Genomic DNA, 21,043 nt, shown 5'->3' on the forward strand with positions numbered 1-21,043 from the left:
AAATAAAGGCTGAATAAAACATTTATTTTGACAGTATTTTTGTTTTTATTTTGGCTCTAAGTAGCTACACGTTACACTTGTGGGCCGTCTTCTTCCCTCGTAAACAACACGGATGAAACAGTCGTGAATAAGATATAACATGTCCCATAATGACTGGCTTTGATGTCAACAGCATGAGCTTCATCATCAAACAGGGAAAAAATGTTGGCGAGATTTGCGCTAATGCCATTTGATGCTTGCTACTTTAGAGCATTAGCATCATTAGCATAGGTTCTCTGAACCTACGCTAGTCTCTTATCTTCTCATTTAACCTAGTTTAGATCACCTGATGGAGAGATTCAAGCTCTAAAATTTTAAGAGTGAGTGGATGGAGTGGTTTGTCATGACAAACCTCTTGATTTAATTTGACGAGTTGCTGGAAAACCAACAATGTTTAGTGCTGCACAAACAGGAAGTGAGAGCTCTCGTAGATTATAAATTAGCATTTTCAGTATTGTATAGATATTAGCTTAAATCCTGCTGGTCTACAGCCAACTATGAATTGCAAGAGAGTGCAAGTTCCTTAAACTTTTGCATTTTTTTAAATAATAGTCTAAAAGGGAACAGATTTCTAAGCTAACTGTTAAGCTATGAACGTTACCTCTGTAATGTATTCAGTCAGATGTAAAAGCCTTGACATTAGTAATGCAGCAACATCTCCCATCGCATTAGGTAAAGGGTTTGCATTAATTTAGGTTAGGAGTTCACTAGGGCCGGGGTTTTCAAAGTGGAGGCCGCGGCCAGGGGGAGCCAGGGGGCCGCAGCAAGTTGGAAGAAAAAAAAAGCAACAAAAAAAACAACAACGTAAAAACATTTATATTATAATGAGAATAGTTATGAAATAGCATTATAATAATTTGATCTTTATAATCAAATTATATCATTATAATCTTTCTGATTGGCTGGTATCAAACACCATTACATAATCTGATGTTCACAGATGTTTTATTTATTTATTTATTTATACATTTGCCGTAGTATTGTCGATGGGTTCAATAACACATCCTGCAAAAGGGGGGCCTTGGCCAGAACCTAGTGGTATTTGGGGGGCCTTGTCATGGAAAAGTTTGGGAACCCCTGTACTAGGGGAGTGTTTAGCATTTATAACGTTACAGTGTGTGTACTAAACTACACTCAAGTAAACAGCACACTTCAATGTGAGAGGGGAAAAAAACGAATTGATCACACAATGTGGCCATGTCAAATGTATAAAAAAGAGACAATCTCATATAAAAATAGATCTGTGCATTAAGTTCTGTACTGTAAATGCAGGCTAAATGACCTGCCGATTTTTATGTTATTAATATTAATAAAATACCAATACTGATACTGACTAGATAACTCAAGAAACTGTAATAAACATATACATGTACAGTAAGTACATGTAGTAACGTGTAACTATGTCCCCTTAAAATAAAGTTGTTTTGGTATTCCCACCACCTCCTTACTTTGCAAGTTTTACCTAATTCATTTAAAAACTGTAGACTTTACAGAGCATGTGACCTACACTTTAACTGTAAATGGTTTATCCACACTGTTCCCATTAGGGAACCTTGTAATAATCAATATTACCGCCTAAAGACCAGTGCTCCCACTGCTCAGGAAATTTGAAGTTCGCCCCCTTGTCGAGAAAGAGACAAATGTGCCCAGATGTACTAATAATTCTGTCCTCCTGCTAGTGTAACAATATGTTAAACACACACATTTTTAGAGCACACACACATGCTCACACATTCCTTCAGCTGATCGACTATGACAGGCCTTTCTCTCAGGACAATGCATGTGTGGGGTGAATTATTCCGTGCTGTTTACCGGTTACATTGACTGAATGCTTTGTAAGAGCGGCATGTCCGTGAATTGCATGAATAAGTTGATTTCACATTCTGGAGAATTATTATCTAGGTCATTAACATACTAACATTTAGAAGGCAACAAAGAAGCATAACCAATGAGGAATGCTTTGTGTAAAAATACAAGTTTTGGAGGTGGAAGGGAGACTTAATGTCAGTTCTGATGCTAAAAATGATTGCATTTCAACAATAGTGGCCATTACAACCAGAAGGACTTGTTTCGTTTAATATAGATGTTTGGCACATTAGACACACTAGCACTGAATCTGGAGACATTTTTGGCATTTTTTCATACTGTTGGTTTTTTTGTTTTTTTGGGGGGGGTTTTTTTTGGGGGGGGGGGGGGGGGGTATCAGTGTAATTCTGCAGGATGGTCTAATGGTCTGTTAACACAAAGCTCCTTACTGGCAGCCGTAAGCCTGAAAAATTTGTCAAAATATGAATAAACATACAAGCAAAAGGCAGAGAATGAACAGAACTAATAGGTGTTTGAAATCAGTGGAAACCTCTACTAGGCTCAAGGTCTACCCACTTCTCTCCTGTCCTTCCTCAACTTTTCCTATCAATAAAAATAGCAAAAATGTCCAAGAAGTACAATGTTATCAATGAAATATGTCTCAAGTTCATTTGAGTACTCGAACAGGTCAGCAGGAACAACTGCTTCCTCAAATCGCTGTGTGTTGAGAACTCATGTCAAAAAACACCAACTCAATGTCCTAATAAAAATGTTTAAATGCTTTTTGGAGATTCCTAAATGTAATGTAGTTATTGTTTATATTTCTTTTTGACATAGAAATTAGATATTATTCTACTATGAAACGACATACTATGTATTTATCCATCAAAACAACCAAAGATCATGTTAGAATGATAAGTTAGCAACATATTTACAACGGAGAGGGGGGAAGATATGCAAAACATGATGTTAAATCTTGGGTTTCTTAATCAACGCCATAGGCAGATTACTGTAAAAGCTGAAAAATGCAGATCATAAGTGTCCACTTTGCTGATGGAACCACTATTTTAGCTTCTGGCTAGAGAGCTAACTTAGCATAATGCTAAAGCATGCAGCTTATCATGATTAATTAATAATTTGAGCTATTTATAATACCCCACAGGACTGATCAGGCTTTCTTCAACAGAAATCTACCAAAGACATTCCTTACGCCGGGCACAGCATAAATGAACAAGTACGCTAAGTAACATCAAGCTACGTAAGCTAACATAATTTATAACAAAACATCTGTTACTTTTTCAAATAGGTGGAAGTTACTTTGCTGTCCCATTTAGTGCCTGACAGCTCTCCTGTCCCCGTGTTGAGAGAAATCGAGAGTAAGGTGAGTCAATTTTGCCCATAGATGTGTTCTGATGGAGTGGCTAGAACTAGTTATCACAAAAGCATGAATTATACATGTGCTTGAGCATCTGGATTGGATAATGCAAATATCTGATCAAAAGTTGTGTGTTGCACATCCTATCCCAAAGGGAATGGTGGACTCTGACTCTCTTGACCACAAAATGTATTTTGAACTCATTCAAACTAAAAAAAGCCATATGAACTCCATATGAACTGTAGTGCGTTTGATGCGCTGAAGTGCTGGAAGCAGAATTATAAACCATATCTGCTAGCTAGCGGAACTCATGTAGACGTGAACGAGGAACCCGCTAACCCCTACACAAGGGAAGGACGGTGTGTAGTAGGAAAATGATGTGTACACCACACTATTGTATAAACTTAATGGCACATTAGCATGTACAAGGTAAAGCAGACTTAAAAACAGTCATAGCGCAGCTCCATTAGCGTGAGGACAGCTGGGAATTGGGTCAAAGTAATTGCCCATCTGTGGAAACCTGAGAAGGGGAAAGGGACAGAGTGGGCGAGAAATAAATTAAGATTTTCTTAAATGTAGGAAATGTGAGGATGAGAGGGGAGGTAAAAAACAGGAAACAGAAAAAAAAAACTGGCAAAGAAATGATGCACATATGTGACAAGAGTCCAAAAAAAAGAGCACAGGCTAAATAAAGATGAAACTCTGCTCGTTCATAATTTAAGATAATTTGAAGGCTTAGTGGCTGACATTGCTTTTTCTGTATGTTTCTATTTATTTCATGTTGCTAAGCCTGCAAAACTCAGCCACCCACAGTCTGTTCACTGATCACTGAGCATATTGTTTGCATATGAGCTGTCAAACTGGCAAGCTCTAATCTGATTTAGTTTTGTCATTATATCTATCTATCTATCTATCTATCTATCTATCTATCTATCTATACTGTAAAAACATATTTTCATGATTTGTTATCAAAACTTTTGTCAAATCAACTTAGATAATTAATGTGGTTCAGATAACTCAATAGTTTGAGTTTCTATTTATTATTAAACCAATCTCCTTTGTTGTATTAAGTAAAATTGTTTAATTTCAATGAACTCAAAATTTTAAGTTTTAAATTTTAACCATGTAACTTATCTATCTATCTATCTATCTATCTATCTATCTATCTATCTATCTATCTATCTATCTATCTATCTATCTATCTATCTATCTATCTATCTATCTTTTAACTTAACTATTCATTTGCTCATCTTTCCCTTAACAAAGGAATATATTCATTCAGACACTCAATATAGTGAAACCCTAAAGTCTTTTTGCATTATTTGCGCTTGGGAATGATTATTGTAAAGTGAACCACTAAAATCCATTTGGCCCCAAAGTGGGAATGGAAATGCAGTTTTATGTCACCACTAAGGGCTGTTTGACTCTAGCCTCCAGCCATGTGACCACACACAGGCCAGACACAGACACACACACACACACACACGTCAGCCATAGTGAACACGCCATACACAGTCAACATTAACAAAGTCATTGAGGGCTAATCAATAGGCAGTGGGGCCTTTCAGAAGACAACAGTGTTTAGTTTTAACAGCTGACTTCACCCTTCTATTTTGGGCTTAGTGAAAAGGGCAGCCTGGCAATTTTTAGGAGAGAAAAATAAATAAATCCGCGGACTAGCCATCAGCACTTTCAGAATGTTCTACTGAGACTGATATGGTTGAGAGAACAGGTTTTTAGTAGTTTTCTAGCACTTTCCTACCTGTGAGATAATATACTGATGGTTAGAGTAAAAAAGTTTTCAAATATTAGAAATATTCTACAACTGATATCGTCATCAGAAATTATACATGAGACACGATACAATACAAATAAGTAATAAAATATCCCAATCCCTCATGCTAATCTACATTTGCTCTACAGCACAAGGTCGGCCTACATGTGATTCTCCACCTCGGCAGTGACTTGCTTACTAAACCATGCTAATTTCTGACTGTGACAACAGGGTTGTTATGGTAATGCTGGAATCCCTGTGCCAGAGTTCCGCAGGCCGGCTTCTGTTTCACAACGGTTGCCATAACATCAACGGAACTCTCAGACAGAATCCCACAATGCTTAGGGCCCTTCTGTCAGCCTTGTCTACAAGAGGAATCACGCACATCCTTATGAGGAAGAGATACTTTCAATCACAAACAAAAAAGTTGTACTTGGTTGGTTCTGAAAAAAACTAAAATTAGGGAGTCGAAAACAAAAAGCACAATTCAAAGTCCTTAAAAACATCCCAAAATGACGCTCTGCATCTATCCATCCATCCATCCATCCATCCATCCATCCAGCCATCCATCCATCCATCCATTTATCTATCTCTATCTATCTATATCCATCTATCCCATCTATCTGTATACATTTATCTATCTATCCATCCATCCATCTATCTATTGATCTATCTATCTACAGTATATGTCTGTATATCGATCTATCTATCTATCTATCTATCTATCTATCTATCTATCTATCCATATCCATCTATCCGTATCTATCTATCCATCTATCTGTATCTATCTATCTATCTATCTATCTATCTATCTATCTATCTATCTATCTATCTATCTACAGTATATGTCCGTATATCTATCTATCTATCTATCTATCTATCTATCTATCTATCTTATCTATCTATCCATATCCATCTATCCGTATCTATCCATCTATCTGTATCTATCTATCCATCTATCTGTATCCATCCATCCATCATCTATATATCTGTCCATCCATCCATCTGTATATCTATCTATCTATCTATTTATCTATCTATCTATCTATCTATCCATCCATCTATCCATCTATCTGTCTGTCTGTCTGTACATCTATGTATCTATCTATGTATCGATCATTCTGTATCCATCCATCCAGCATTTTGTTGTTCAATATATATCCATCTTGTTTACTTTCTATACACATTATATAACATATAAAAAAAAAAAACATATTCAAAGTCCTTGAAAACATCCCATAATGACGCTCTACATCAAAATCTGGATTCTTTGCACTGCTAAAACAAGCTATACATACACCTACCATAAAGAATCCTGGGAAGATAACAGCCAATTTTAGGCCTTCGCTTCCCTGGGGACGAGTGATGATCAAAGGGCGACTAAATAAACCTTCATAAAGACTCCACTGTGGGTGTCAATCCAAAACTAAAGCCACTAACGCACAGCATCAGACCAGTTCATTGTCGAAATATCGCAATCTTGTAGCACATCTCACTGATTAGCACTAGGGCAAGCTGTCGACGGAAAGAATCAATCGTTGAGGGCAATGAACAGCAAGAGAGACTGTTTGACTAGAGGGAAGTGTGTGAAGAAAAGGTGCCTGGAATTTACTTCAAATCAGGGGAATATTGATGCGAGGTAAATGTTTGATTTGAGACGTAGTGAGAGACTGAAAGAGAGCTAATCAAGTTTGTTCAGCTAGCAAAACCAGGGGATCTTATTGCAAGAGCTCCAGAATGTTTTACTAATGACCTGCCGGCTGCTCAGTCCGGATCATTCCGGAGAGTCAGGATCGGCCGGAGGAAAAGGGAAATAGGAGGATTCCGACGCGCCACTTTCACAGCGATTATGTCGCTACTGACATAAGACCTGGGATTTCGACGAGAGGACGCGTTCTGGAGGAGTATCTAACTGAGGATTTGCTGAATGCGTCTTGGGTGTTAGGAAAACGTGGTAAACCCATTTGCTGCCAGAGCGTCTCAGGTATCAATCCGTGTGTGTTGAACAATGCATCTGTGTTCAGCACCTTGGACAGCACCTCCCCTAAAACCACTCGCTCTGTTGCTTCGGTATCAGATCTTCTAATTAATTCAGAGCACTTAGCGGTAATGATTTAAATGCAATTAAAACATGCTCTAACCTCGGAAGGAGGATGTAGCCGAGATATTATCTTTATTGTTACAGTGAGGTTTAACTATAAATCCTTATCCTTGTTCCATACTCCACATTATAGAAGATTTACAGAGTGATTTAAATATTTTGCAGTTTTACACTTCTGAAATAACTCTTTTTTTCATCATCAAGGTTGCTTATTTTTTTAGATGGTCCTCACTGCAGAACACGAAATCCAGGGGGAGGAGTTGGATTCAGATCCAACTCCTCCCACCTTACATATACCTAAACCTACCCATCTCCACACCCTGATCCCTAACCCCACCCCTAAACCTACACATCTCCACCCCCTGATCCCTAACCCCACCCCTAAACCTACACATCTCCACCCCCTGATCCCTAACCCCACCCCTAAATCTACCAATCTCTACCCCCTGATCCCTAACCCCACCCCTAAACCTACCCATCTCCACCCCCTGATCCCTAAACCTACCAATCTCCACCCCCTGATCCTTAAACCCACCCCTAAACCTACCCATCTCCACCCCCTGATCCCTAACCCCACCCCTAAACCTACCAATCTCCACCCCCTGATCCTTAAACCCACCCCTAAACCTACCCATCTCCACCCCCTGATCCCTAACCCCACCCATCTCCACCCCCTGATCCCTAAACCCACCCCTAGACCTACAAATCTCCACCCCCTGATCCTTAAACCCACCCCTAAAACCTACCCATCTCCACCCCCTGATCCCTAACCCCACCCCTAAATCTACCAATCTCCACCCCCTGATCCCTAACCCCACCCCTAAACCTACCCATCTCCACCCCCAGATCCCTAAACCCACCCCTAAACCTACCCATCTCCACCCCCTGATCCTTAAACCCACCCCTAAACCTACCCATCTCCACCCCCTGATCCCTAACCCCACCCCTAAACCTACCAATCTCCACCCCCTGATCCTTAAACCCACCCCTAAACCTACCCATCTCCACCCCCTGATCCTTAAACCCACCCCTAAACCTACCCATCTCCACCCCCTGATCCCTAACCCCACCCATCTCCACCCCCTGATCCCTAAACCCACCCCTAGACCTACAAATCTCAACCCCCTGATCCCTAAACCCACCCCTAAACCTACGCATCTCCACCCCTTAGATCTGGATCCAACTCCGCCCCCTGGATCTTGTGTACTGCAGTGAGGTGCTACTGTATTTTTTAGCCCCTACCCTAGAAAAACCTGCCTCTGTTCTGGTATCGGCCACTTTTTTACGATCCCAACAATTCCTGAATAATAAAATTAAGCTCAACTTACATTTTTTATCACTGTCTAGTTTCAATCAGAAATATATCACATTAAATTGGGTTTTACGTTATCGTAAAATGAATAAAAGACCTAAAGAGTCACTTCTTTTCTTGTCTTTGACAGGTTAAATTCATAAATAATTTTCATTAATGAGAGAAAAAAATTAGGTTGGTATATTATACGCTACTGCTCAAAAAGTTTGGGGGTCAGTAAGACTTTTTTGGTTACACTCTTCTTTTCCGATGGTCCACTGCACATTCTACTAACTACAGTATAAGTGACTTTGAAACTACATGTCAACTAGGCTAACTCTCATTAGAGTATCAGTAGACTGTCTTATTAATATCTGCTAACACTTTATTTTGATGCTCCTCAACAGACATTCAACTGACTAGATAAGTACAGTAATACTCTACTAATACTCTAATGAGAGTTAGTTGACATCTAGTTGCAAATGAATGAGTTAGTTGACATATATTTGCAAAATTACTTATAGTTAGCTGTAGAACAATTATTCTAACTATATTATGAATCACATAATAGACAAAGTAATGAGGAGACACTAAAAAGCAAAAACATTAATAATATCTACGGAAACCCATTAGACCTAAGCAAGCTGCACTAAAGCCACAGGCTGACCATAAGACTTCATTAAGAATGAAGCTTTTAAATGCCCGGTCGAAGACCAAATAAGAGTAACGATCAGTTTTTAATATAATTGACATACATTGCCCCAAGCAAACATTCAGCAGGAGTGTGCGTAGAGGAAGCTCACAAACGAAAGCGTGCGTGAGTTTGTGTGGGGGCTCGAGATGACAGGTCTAGCGTGCCAATTCGACTCCCCCAGCAAGCTTCCCTTCCCAAATGTTCATGTCTGCTTGCATTGCAACAGTGACATTTGTGTGTGAACAAGCCCCCTCTGGTTAAGAATGACTGTAAACAGTTTGGTGGAGGTATCGACTGTTGACATCTCCTGTGTTTTGTGCCGTGTTATTCCCGCCTCTGTCTGCATCTTTCTCCCTGTGTTCCGCTCTTGCTGATATTCAGCACAAACAATCACACATTTTGGAGACGCACAAGGGGTGAAAAGGTTCCAGCAGTTCCACAAGAGATCTATGTTATCAACATAACAGTGCCAACAGCTAAACAAATGTATATGCTACAATAACGGCACTGAGACTAAGTTCTCCCAAATTACGTATCAGTAATTTGTGTAACTAGCCTAAACAAACCCAAATTTGGTAAGCAAATTACACTAATAAATGCTCAAGGGAGCCTAGTTTTGTTTTGCTACTTTACAAGTTAGCGTCTTTAAGCATGTTGCTATGCTAGCCACCTGCTAACCCCCAAGTCTGTGTTGTGTTACAAGCGTAACCGAAATTGGTAAGCATATTACACTAATGATCTCTCACAGAAGTAGATTTGGAGCTCATTTTGTTATGCTAGTTTACAAGTTAACATTTTTAGCATGTTTGCTTGCTAACCACCTAATACCTACTAACCTCCAAGTATTTATATTCTGGTCTCAATTAGATGTACGTCTATGTGATTGTATTGCCAATTTTATTGTCTGTCAGGCGAAAAATCCCCTCACCTCAACAAGCCGCATGATTTGACGTATCAGCCTTAGCAAACATCGCTAATAACCAACTGCAGTCTGACATGTGAGAGCCTCCCAAACAAACAAACTTTCCACCACCTAATCTTTGAATATAACAAATCAAGATGGTAGGAAATGGTAGGAATAGCAAAATAGTTTATATTCTGCAATTTATTGTTAGTTATTTGCGTTATTAGCCTAAAGAAAAAAACTAAAATCGATAACAATCTCTCACATACGTTGATTTGGAGCTAATTTGTTTTGCTAGATTACAAGTTAGCATGTTTTAGCATGTTGATGTTCATTTGCTAGCCACCTAACAAGTAATCTCCAAGTATTGATAGTCTGGTCTGTGATTTTATCGCCAATTTTATTGTCAATCAGGTGACATTTTTAAGTCTGGTTACTTAGAAAAATAATAGCACACCTCAACAAGCTGCATAAGTTGAGGTATCAGCCTTAGCAAACATTGCTAATAACTAACTGCAGTGAGTCTGCAATGTGACAGTCTCGCAAACAAACAAACTTTCCACCACCTACTTTTTCAATAAAAGTTCTCACAGTGCCTCCATCAACACTTCTGAAATCCCGAGCATTCATAACTGCATTTAATGATCTCCTGAACAACAATGGACACCCTCCTTCTCACCCCGTCTCTTTGACAGCCCACAATCACATCCTTCTGTAATATTCTAATTGAGCGCAGCCTCTTCATTAGGCAAAGATGAATATTCAATGGCAAATATCCAAAGTGTCCCCGGGCTCAGCGTGAGGCTGGGCCTCAATAGCCGTCCATCCAGATTAAATTAGGGGACATAATAGTTCCCACATCTGCCTGTTAACTCCTTCCTTTAAGCAGAGTTACTGATGACAAACAAATCTCATGTCATGTTTAAAACTTTCTACTTCCGAATGTACCGAACTTCTGAACTCTGATCTTAGATATCTATAAAGCAGGGTGTTGATTAATCAGCCTGGTTGATACATCACTATGTTGCTAATGATAAACATTCACATTTAATAGAGCGCTCAGTCATTTTTCCCTCATTATTAATGAAGTTTTACATGAACAACTGAGTAGTATTTTTTTTTTTTATCATGTACACTATGAGATGAAGACAGCAGTTATATCAGCGGCCCAAAAAGCAGTTATGTTTAAGAAGGAGCTGGTCGCCTCATGGGGGCAGCCATGTTGAAATCACATGACCAGCTGAATACAACTCACTTCATCTTGGTAATTTCCTAAAATTTGACACGTTTGCTCAGAATAAATGGATAATGTCCCACTGCCAATATCACATTTATGCAATGGCATCTGTAACTGTAAACTTTTGTGTGATTTTACATCCACACCACTAGGTGTCAGTATGAGTTCAAGATGACTAACCAGCACCGTTGGTGCGACACTACCTAAAAATTACCTTTAAGCCAATAAAAAAAAATAAGTTCATGATAAAACCTGTCTAGCTAACATTTAGCAAACGTTTAACCAACAAAAACATTCAATTATCTATTATGGTGATAAATAAAATGCTAGCACAACCATTTTTTCTTTACACATTGGCTGCGTCCAAAATCGCATACTCTCTTGAGTAGGTACTTATTTTAAATAAGTACTAACTTTTTGAGCGCTAAAAAAGTATGTTCTATATAGTATGCATGTGTGTAGTATGTATATATTCGGGACGTACTACATCCGCCTTGTTGTCACTGTCATGTGACTTACCAGTGTCACTTACGGCAATTCATAATTTCTCTCCCAGTGGCCTCATGGGACATTAAAGTGTCCATCATATGCACACTTCAGTATCTCAACAGAAGTAGTAGGTCATCTGGGTATGTTTTGCCAGTACTGTGAATTTCAACATACTTCTTTTGTAACATATTGTTTTTTGCCTACTATATATAGTAGGGCGGTATGCGATTTCGGATGCAACCATTATCTTCCAAACATCAAACATTATGAGATAAATAACCCAGTAGAAATATCTAACTTTGAATGAAATGCAAGATGAGTGCTGCCACTCGCGAATGCCCCAAGGATATAACATTACGCAATGCCAGATCAAAATAGGATGTAATTGTGCACATTAGTAAATTATACATCACCTCTAGGCATTAGAGGAAATTTGGCTCTTTAACCATAAAATTGGGCAGTCTGGCCCTCTCACTGAAGATTATCCATCTTATTATCTCCATTATATCAACAACGTCGCCTATGACTTATGTAGAGGAAGCAGTGCTGAATAGTGTAGTTACTAAAATGAGGCCGTACTTTAGTAGCCTTGTCCTCATCATCAAAATAAGAGGTGGAATTTGTAATATGTGCTGGCAATCATCATCTCAAATATGAAAATTTCCTTTACAACCTCAAAATGTTCTGTTTCGACACTAACTTCACCTGTTCTGGTACCAAAAAATGGTATTAAAAGTCAGTGGCAGTGATGGTTAATGTAAAATACCTTTAAAAATAAGCAGAATTAATATCAAACCACTGTTGATTCAACATGTTTTCTACAGTAAAAGTAGAGATGGGGATAAAATGGCCTTCATTGATGTGAACTGTGTGGTGCATTAGCAGGCTGTGAGGTTAGCATCACATTCAACACGGCCATTGCATCACAAAGACCCATTCACACAGAGCCAGCGTGAATAGCTGTTTTTTCAATGGCGTGCCAGAATCTGTGGGGGGGTTAGGGGGGTCGGTCTTTTGGAGAACATCCACGAGTTTCCATCTTCTGCCGCCTCAGAATCTAAAACTCCCATCCGCTTGACAGATCTGCTTTTCTAGATGACAAATAGTTGCTCTGTTCCTATAGGTTTATAATTCTGTAGCTCTTAAAAATATAGTCATTAAAACTAAAGCAGATGTCGGATGACAGCTCTGACAAATGGGCCGTATCTGAGGTTATATGTATCCCTGAGGAGAGATTTTAAAGTTCAAACTTGCTCGTATTTACTTTGACTGCTTTGCTGTTCCCTGCAAACAAGATGCAGCATCAGAGAAGAAGAAGAAAAATTACTTTAAAAAAATTAAATAAAAAATAAAATAAACAAAATGGCACTCTGAATATCGCCTCATCATATCACATCATATATGATATATATATATGATATATATATATATATATATATATATATATATGTTGTATATATGTTGTGTGTGTGTGTGTGTGTATGTATATATATATATATATATATATATATATAATTTATATACATACATATACATACATATAGCCTACATATACATACATAGAAAACCTAAGAGCTAATATGTTACGTCTTCAAATCTGATCAACCAGAAGTGTATTTTTGGTATATTGTAGTGATACTAGTGTTAATTTAATATTAGTTGTATACTATTCAAATATGTATTAATATTTTGACTTATTATTTATTTATTTATTTTACTTTTTGGTAATTTTATTATGTGCTCATATTATTTTTATAAAAATTATTTTCAATAATTGTAGTTTAGTAATTGTAGTACTTCAACTTAATCTTTTTTTAGAAAAGCGTATTTTTAATTATTTTAAAGGGTAAGTTCGGTATTTTGTACTTAAAGCCCTGTTTACAGATCGTATCTGATGAAATAGAACGGTTAAGATTAAAATTTGGACACATGCTCCTGTCCCGAGAATTTTAGGTTTAGCTCGCTTCCCCCCCACACCCCCACAATGGTTGTCTATGTGCACTGGAAGATTCCTTCCTAAAACACATTAAACTTTCGTTTACAAAGACGTGAAACTCACCGAGTGGTCAGGGGTGTTCACTGGTATGTGCACTCAAAAATCGCTGAAAAAGATGCATTCCAACAGGTTTTATCGTAGTTTTTGTCCAACTCCATTAAGTTGTATTGGATTCGCTGTGTGAGGTAACGTTACGGTATTACTCCGCCGCGGGAAACGGAAATGGGGTTGTTTGTATGCTTTTTGTAGTCTTATGCAGTCGCGGACGCGGTATCGTAGGCTAAGCTATCTAAACATTTTTACAAGATCGAAGCTATCTGTGTCAACTTAGAAATGGATTCCGAGACATTTATATGGGAGGATGACGGTTTTGAGATCGATTTTGATGGACAGGGTTATAGGTTTGAGCCTGAATATTCAGAGGAGGAATTTCTGCAAAGAAAGGCAGAGTTTGAACGGCAGTTGACAACGGAGTCCAGTGTTACGCCTGTTGCCGAAGCTGCTGCTGTCTCAAGGCTTACAGGCACTTGGTGGTGTTCCTTTTGCCACGAATCTTCCCGCAATTCGGAACTGCACAAATTCGCTACATTATTAGCTGTCTGTTTGTAATGCTTTCAATGAAGACAGCGATCTTCTGCTTCTTCTGTGTATATGCCCGTGGTTTGCTTGCAATTGGCAAAGGTGCATCGCCACCAACTGGGCTGGGCTCTATTATTCAAGCTCTCAACGGAAGAATCACGGGTGTGACGCGTTTGGCAAAATAGGTCCACAAAAGCTAAATAAACCTACAATTCTCAGGACAGCAGCATGTGTCCAAATTTTTATCTTAACCGTTCTATTTCATCAGATACGATCTGTAAACAGGGCTTTAAGTGTAAAATACCGAACTTGTCCTTTAAGTGTTTGCGTATTTGTTTTTGTTTTATTTTGTTTTTATTTATATTTTTATTCATGTAGCACTTTGAGATTTGATGTCAAATGTATAGTGCATTATAAATAAAATTCATGATGATTATCTTATTTTATTTCAGTTAGTTGCCAAAACAACATTTCTTATTTTCATTTAAGTTTTTAAAGTTTTCAACTAATATTTATATTTTATTTCAGCTGATTTTCTTAACAAAAACGATTTTGAATAGTTTTAGCTAATGATAACAACACTGTGGGGAAGGGATTTTTGATACTCCGTGTGACGGTAAAGAAATGTAAAAAAAATTTGGAGCAAAAATGTTATGGCTTGGGGTTTACACAACAATGATGAACAAAAAAATCCTTCGCGTTTTTCGCGTACAGACGACAATGTTGTCAAAACGATCCCGTTCACACGGATCCGTGAAAACAACCAAAAACGCTGTATTATTCATGCCAGGCCAGTAGGTGGCGATGTCACTTTGTAAAGAAATGCGCGCCTATAGACTGAACACGTAACACACATGCGCATGACGTCACCGTTTCACAGATTTACGTTTTTTGTATAGTTTACACAGAGATGATAATATTATCGTTTTCAAAAACATGTAGGCCTACTTTATTTTAAAAAGTTTGGGTTTCCAGACCTCCAAACCGCCGTTGTCGTGTGAATTAACAGCAAAAACGCTTAAAACGGCCCCTCGGTCTGGCTAAAACAACAAGCTAGGAGGCAGTCAAGTAACTTTGAACACAAAGAAAAAAGGTAAAAAATTACAAGATTAAAATTTTCAGACATTACAATTATGAAATATTTAAGCAATAACCAACTGACTGATTCGGTAATGACATGTAGCCTATATTTTTAATGATTGTAAAACTATAAATAGGCAACCAGATAAAGTGTATGTCCTCTCAATGGTATTTTTTAAGTATAATATTTGAAATTACATTTTAATAGTAACCAAATACAAGAAAAAAATCAAATGTTATGCCAGTTTACAAGTAAAATAATTACACATTTAAATTTGTAGGAAAAAGTCTGAAACAGAATTGCCCTGATTTAGCCAATTTAGTTTTGCACAGTCTTAAAAAATAGGAAAAAGTCGAAGAGAGTCCTTTATAAAATTGGTAGTACTTTATTTTACAGTCTGTTCCCCATGTAGGCCTACATACTATATACTTATTATAGTGATTACAATAACAAGGTAATAACTACGCACTAACCCTGAACCTAACCTTAACCCATGTAGTTACCTTATTACCCAGTACTTTCTCAGGTAAGCACACTGTAAGTGCACCTACTGTAAAATAAAATGCAACCAAAAATGTTAAGGCAATCATGATAGGCTCAAAAAAGTATTTTTTCTTTAAAATCATCCTTGGAGACAAGAAAATTGCCCTAATTGCCCATATTGAATAATTAAAGTTTGAGGCGACTAAAAAGGCTTGTTGAAAATAGGAGAAATTTACTCAAACCACTAAGACCACAACAAAACCGCCAACACATATCATCAAGCAAAGATAAAGTAGTGAATGCTGCCATTTTGTGTTGTGACTCACACGAGCACAGAAAGTGAACCAACGGGAGTCTACACAACAATGCATCTTATTAATCTGCATTCATCTGACCGATATGACAACTAGATTGTACATGACCACTCATACACCCACCCTTAATGCTGTTCTCCCTGAAAATGGTGACTCATCAGGTCCTTATGAGAATAATAAGTCAAGTTCCCTGTATTTACTGCAGCAATGATATGATACCCCCCCCCTGTATGATTCATTCTTTTGAAGGTATACTAATGACCTCTGCGTTTGAATTTGCTTCTGTTTGTAGACGAAGCTTGTGTGATTCTGTCAGGAACAGTAGGGGAGGTGCAAACTGCACTGGCATTTCACGCACTGACACGAAGCTTTCGGATAAACGGTGACCACCACTGCAACATGCTGGCGGCGCATCTCAACAATAAAGACGGTGTCCTTTTGTTTAGGAAGCTGAGATGAGTGTGATGATGATGAGGATGATGATGATGGTGGTGATGTGGATGATGAGTGATGGACCTAAATGTTAGATGTTTTCCACCATATGCACCTGTTGGAAACGCACCGCTCATATCGCCCCCTGTCGGTCAGTCGGGCATCTTCAACATCAGCAGTGTGTGTGTGTGTGTGTGTGTGTGTGTGTGTGTGTGTGTGTGTGTGTGTGTGTGTGTGTGTGTGTGTGTGTGTGTGTGTGTGTGTGTGTGTGTGTGTACTACTGTAACATCACCTTAATATTCAACAGTCGTGCTGACAAATTTACACGAGGAATTCAATCAAATTCGGAGTAATACCCATGGTGAAAGTACCAGTATTACATATAAAAAGGGATACGAATTTCTCCAAACTCAACATGGCCTTTTTATCAATTTTATATGGCATCTAGTTTCATATGACAAGCCACATATGTAACAAGCCACATAAAACACTTGAAATCAGTCGCTGACTAATAGTCTAACGTGTATGTTTACATCAAGAATGATAAATAACATATTTTCAACTCACCCACTCCGATTTTCTCGTCCTCGGTCGGTGTCCACATGATCCCGGTAAAATAACCAAGATATCAGAAGAGTTTCGGTTAAATGTCATGTACGGTGACACGTTAAAGTTCAAGCTGAAGCTCAGACGTGTTTATCTCACAGCAGTGTGTTTCATAAAACAAACGACATATTTCACACGTCAGCTCAGGTTTCCCACCCGCGCGCCTGGATCTCCCGTTATGGATGCGACGGCAGCAACATCTGAGGATGGAGACGATCATTTATTTATTTCATTGACTCGGTCAGTCGTGATTTAGCGCTGGAATCCGACAAAACAGCGCGAGGACAAACTAACCTTGGGGGTTTCTCGAGTCGTGCGCGCGCGTGGTGTTCTTCTACGCCTAATCGATACGTTTTCCGTGATTTTCCTGTGTGAACGAGGAGATACTCTTCATCGCCGGTGCTGCGCCATCTTCATCTCTCCGTCCGTCCGTCCGTTCGCCGTCACATGACGCAGATTGTCGCTCTTTAACGGGACACGCGCTTTACAGTAGCAGTAAACGCTCGACAGAGCGCGCGCTGGATTATCATTGACTCATGTTTGAGTTTTTAGGATGGTCGATATTTTAAACACTTGACAGGCACTTCACATTAGTTTTCTTGTTACAGTTAGGCACAATACTAAACAATGTGTGTAGGCTGTCACAAAAATGTAGATGGTACACAGTCTTTCACTAAAATAGGCTGTTAGGCTAGTCTTCTGTGGAATTATACCCTAAAAAAATTAATATGCGACTTTCAACTGTGTAAGACGGTTTCACAATATTTCTAGCGTTTTAGTTTTGTTGTTTAATTTAATTATTATGGTTTTTACCTCAGTTGTATTTTGAATGACTCACACAGCAGCTGAACGATTATTTTCAACCGCGCGTGAGTTCGGATGACGTGTTCTGTATGAACGGAAGTTGTACCACAGAAATGTCAATAACTATTGAAACTACCAACCGCTCTTTTGTTGTGAAAAATATGGCACGATTGGGGATGTTGTGCAGTCAGCTAGAGACAAAACACCTGTCATGCGTTGGGGCGTTGAGGGAAAAACTAAATTGGACAAGACTGAATATTTGACCTCATATTTGAGAGGATTAAAGCAGCGGGAGTGACCTAAAATATTTTGGAATACAAATTAAATCCCTTAAAACACAATACAAAGTCTTTATACTGTCGTTATCCATATTGCCACGCCTTCGCAAAATAGGGAAGGCGATTGACTTCGGTTTACTGCACTGAAGGTTTGTCAGTGTGAATACAGCCAAAATCTTTAATCACTTTTGGATTGGTATGTAAATTATTATTTAATTACCCTGGAAAAGAGAGAAAAAACTAAGCTAGTTGGCTGGCTTAAGATGGATTTATAGTTTAAGATGGTCAGACCAGCATGCCATGTTGCTAATACCCCAAAACCAACCTGCTAATCCAGAAATGACCAGCTTAGACTGGTTTTAGCATTTTTTATTTGTTTTGTTTTTTTTCTCAGCAGGGTGACTGATAAGACCTATGATATTAAAATGCCATGTTTGAATGTGGGTTAACCAGCCATCGTCCAAACATGTTATAATTCTTAATCTGACTACACTTATAATCACGTTGCCAGGCCATATTGTCTTTTTGTTACGGCAAGTGTGCCAGGGATGTTTTTGCACCACTCATTTACTACAATTTCAGTACCTGTTGATGTATAATAGGTACCAGAGACTGTATAAAAACTGCTCAAGACAGCAGATATACACTCTTCCTTTAAACCCCCAGTGGCTATATTAGAAAACAAGCCTCTCGCTTTACTTATTTTTGTGTCGTTTTTCTTCATTTCTCCGCAGACTTGCACACTGGCTCCAGAAGGGTTCAAACCCAGCAACTATCTTGCAGAAAGAAAACAATGATGAGACTGCAGAGGAATATTATCATGACAAGAGCAGGTGAAGGGGGGGATCAGGCGGGGGTGGGAGTCGCTCTCTCTGCCCTTCCCATCTCATTTACTCAAGCTTTCATTTACAAATGACAGGGTCCATTAGTGTGTGTGTGTTTAGATTATAGGCACGTTCTCTTTTGCAAGTCTTTTGAGCATCAGGAAAATGAAAAAATGTAGTGGTTTTTTTTACAATAATAATACATTTAAAAAATATTATTTTTTAAATATGTATTACTATAATTACAGTTAATATTGATCATATTACATATAATGATCATTTTAAATATTAATAATAAATTATAAATGCTAAAAGATCAAAAAAGCGCATGCAACTCGGATTGTTCCACGAGCCACTTAAAAACATTTTATTTCTTTTTTCTCCCGAGCCACTGATGCATAAACTCCGTTTCATTGTTTATTTTTAGATGTAAAGGTGATTGTCTGCTAACACCCAGATCCTGCGAGAACTGAATAAACATTCCGGACATGAGGTAACCATGGTGATGCGAACGGCAACCTGCCGCATTTCCGAGGCGTCTTAATGGTCATTGTGGGTGTTGTGGATCCTCCTGACCCGCTGAGCAAGTCGTCCATGCATTGCCTTAATCAGATTCATAATCTCACCTATTCATCCCAAGTCCGCATTTATTGCAGTCGGAAATATCTTACTGCAGTTCCAGTGCAGGCTTGTAGTCACGACAACTTAAATTCTTGTGTTTTTGCAATCCATTCGCTGGCATTTCATTCCTGTCTACTATGCAGCAACACGTATCAGCCAGATAGGTCTGTATATGTCGATGCTGTGAGGGCAAAGCAAACCAAAATATTCCGTCTTTAATAGTTGTGTTTTCAGCCTCCAGTGTGATGTATAAAACAGCATATGGAGGGAAGGGAGTTTCTATTTGTTACTCTTGCTGGCTGTGATTCAAAAGACTTGAGAGAGGCCCTGCAACACGAACGGCACTGAGTCATCGCGATTCAGAGGAGAATTCTCCAGATGAAAGATGTTTAGCTCAGTCTGAGAGTTAAAACTATCAAACGCATCCTTCCCTTCGCTGTGTCATGAGGAGCATGTCTGTGGCTGCACACGGGCCCGTATGTGTGTTTATTTCTCTGGTGAATCTTTAAAGACTGCATTAGATTTGATATGAGCGTGAGACTTCAGATTCGAGGGGTGTTTAGTCGAAGAGATTTGTACATGGATTCGAGATGTAATCCAGTAACGCAACAGTCATTCAGATAAGAATACATGGGTAAATATTCACCAAATGTGAATGAACGATCCTTAGGCTGTTTAAATATACATTGAATGAATAAAACCTGGATGAAACCTGGATGAATCAATGAAACCTGACAGATAAACAAACAAATAAATGAATTTGGATTGACTGATCTTTCACAGTATTAGGCCGTCCTGGACATATTTCAGGCAAATGCCTCTTTTACAAAAGTGTACAGGGACATCGTGTGGTAGAGATATGAATTGCAATGCAAATTTATAAATGGAATTGATCATTAAAATGTAGGACTGACAAAAGCAATGTTCACTATTAATATAAGCAAACCTCACAATATATTTAAATTCAACTAAATTCTGAAACAACATTCTTGCATTATTTAAAAGTAGAAAGTCCACACGTGTTTGTTTTGCCACTAAACATCTGAACAAACAGCCGGTCAGACATGCACATTTATTGATTTGTTCATCAAGATATCATCAGATGTTTTTCTTTAAGCATGAGCCTATGCAATGGCATTTTAGTCAAATGTCAATCTGATGTCACCTGGTATTTTATATGATTATGTGTTTTTTTTGAGGAGCAAATCAAAATTCACACATCTATTTAAATAAAACTCACTGGCATATTTACACATATATATCTTCTGATTACTTGTTGATTTAAACACTAAGAATGATGATGTTCTCAGAGAAG

General features: G+C 38.4%; 1 protein-coding gene across 4 annotated transcripts in view; it reads right to left on the reverse strand.

Moving 5' to 3' along the window:
• dock3 (dedicator of cytokinesis 3) overlaps positions 1-17,926 on the reverse strand; it is a 202,113-nt gene extending 184,187 nt beyond the window's left edge. For all 4 annotated transcript variants that reach the window (XM_079594128.1, XM_079594127.1, XM_079594126.1 and 1 more), the window contains exon 1: positions 17,163-17,926. In XM_079594128.1, the coding sequence (XP_079450254.1) occupies positions 17,163-17,199 (37 nt within the window). In that variant the 5' untranslated portion in view covers positions 17,200-17,926. The remainder of the gene's footprint in view (positions 1-17,162) is intronic.
• Between the last annotated feature and the right edge of the window lie 3,117 nt (positions 17,927-21,043).

Source organism: Phoxinus phoxinus, assembly GCF_949152265.1.
Source record: "Phoxinus phoxinus genome assembly, chromosome: 20".
Lineage (NCBI taxonomy): Eukaryota > Metazoa > Chordata > Actinopteri > Cypriniformes > Leuciscidae > Phoxinus > Phoxinus phoxinus.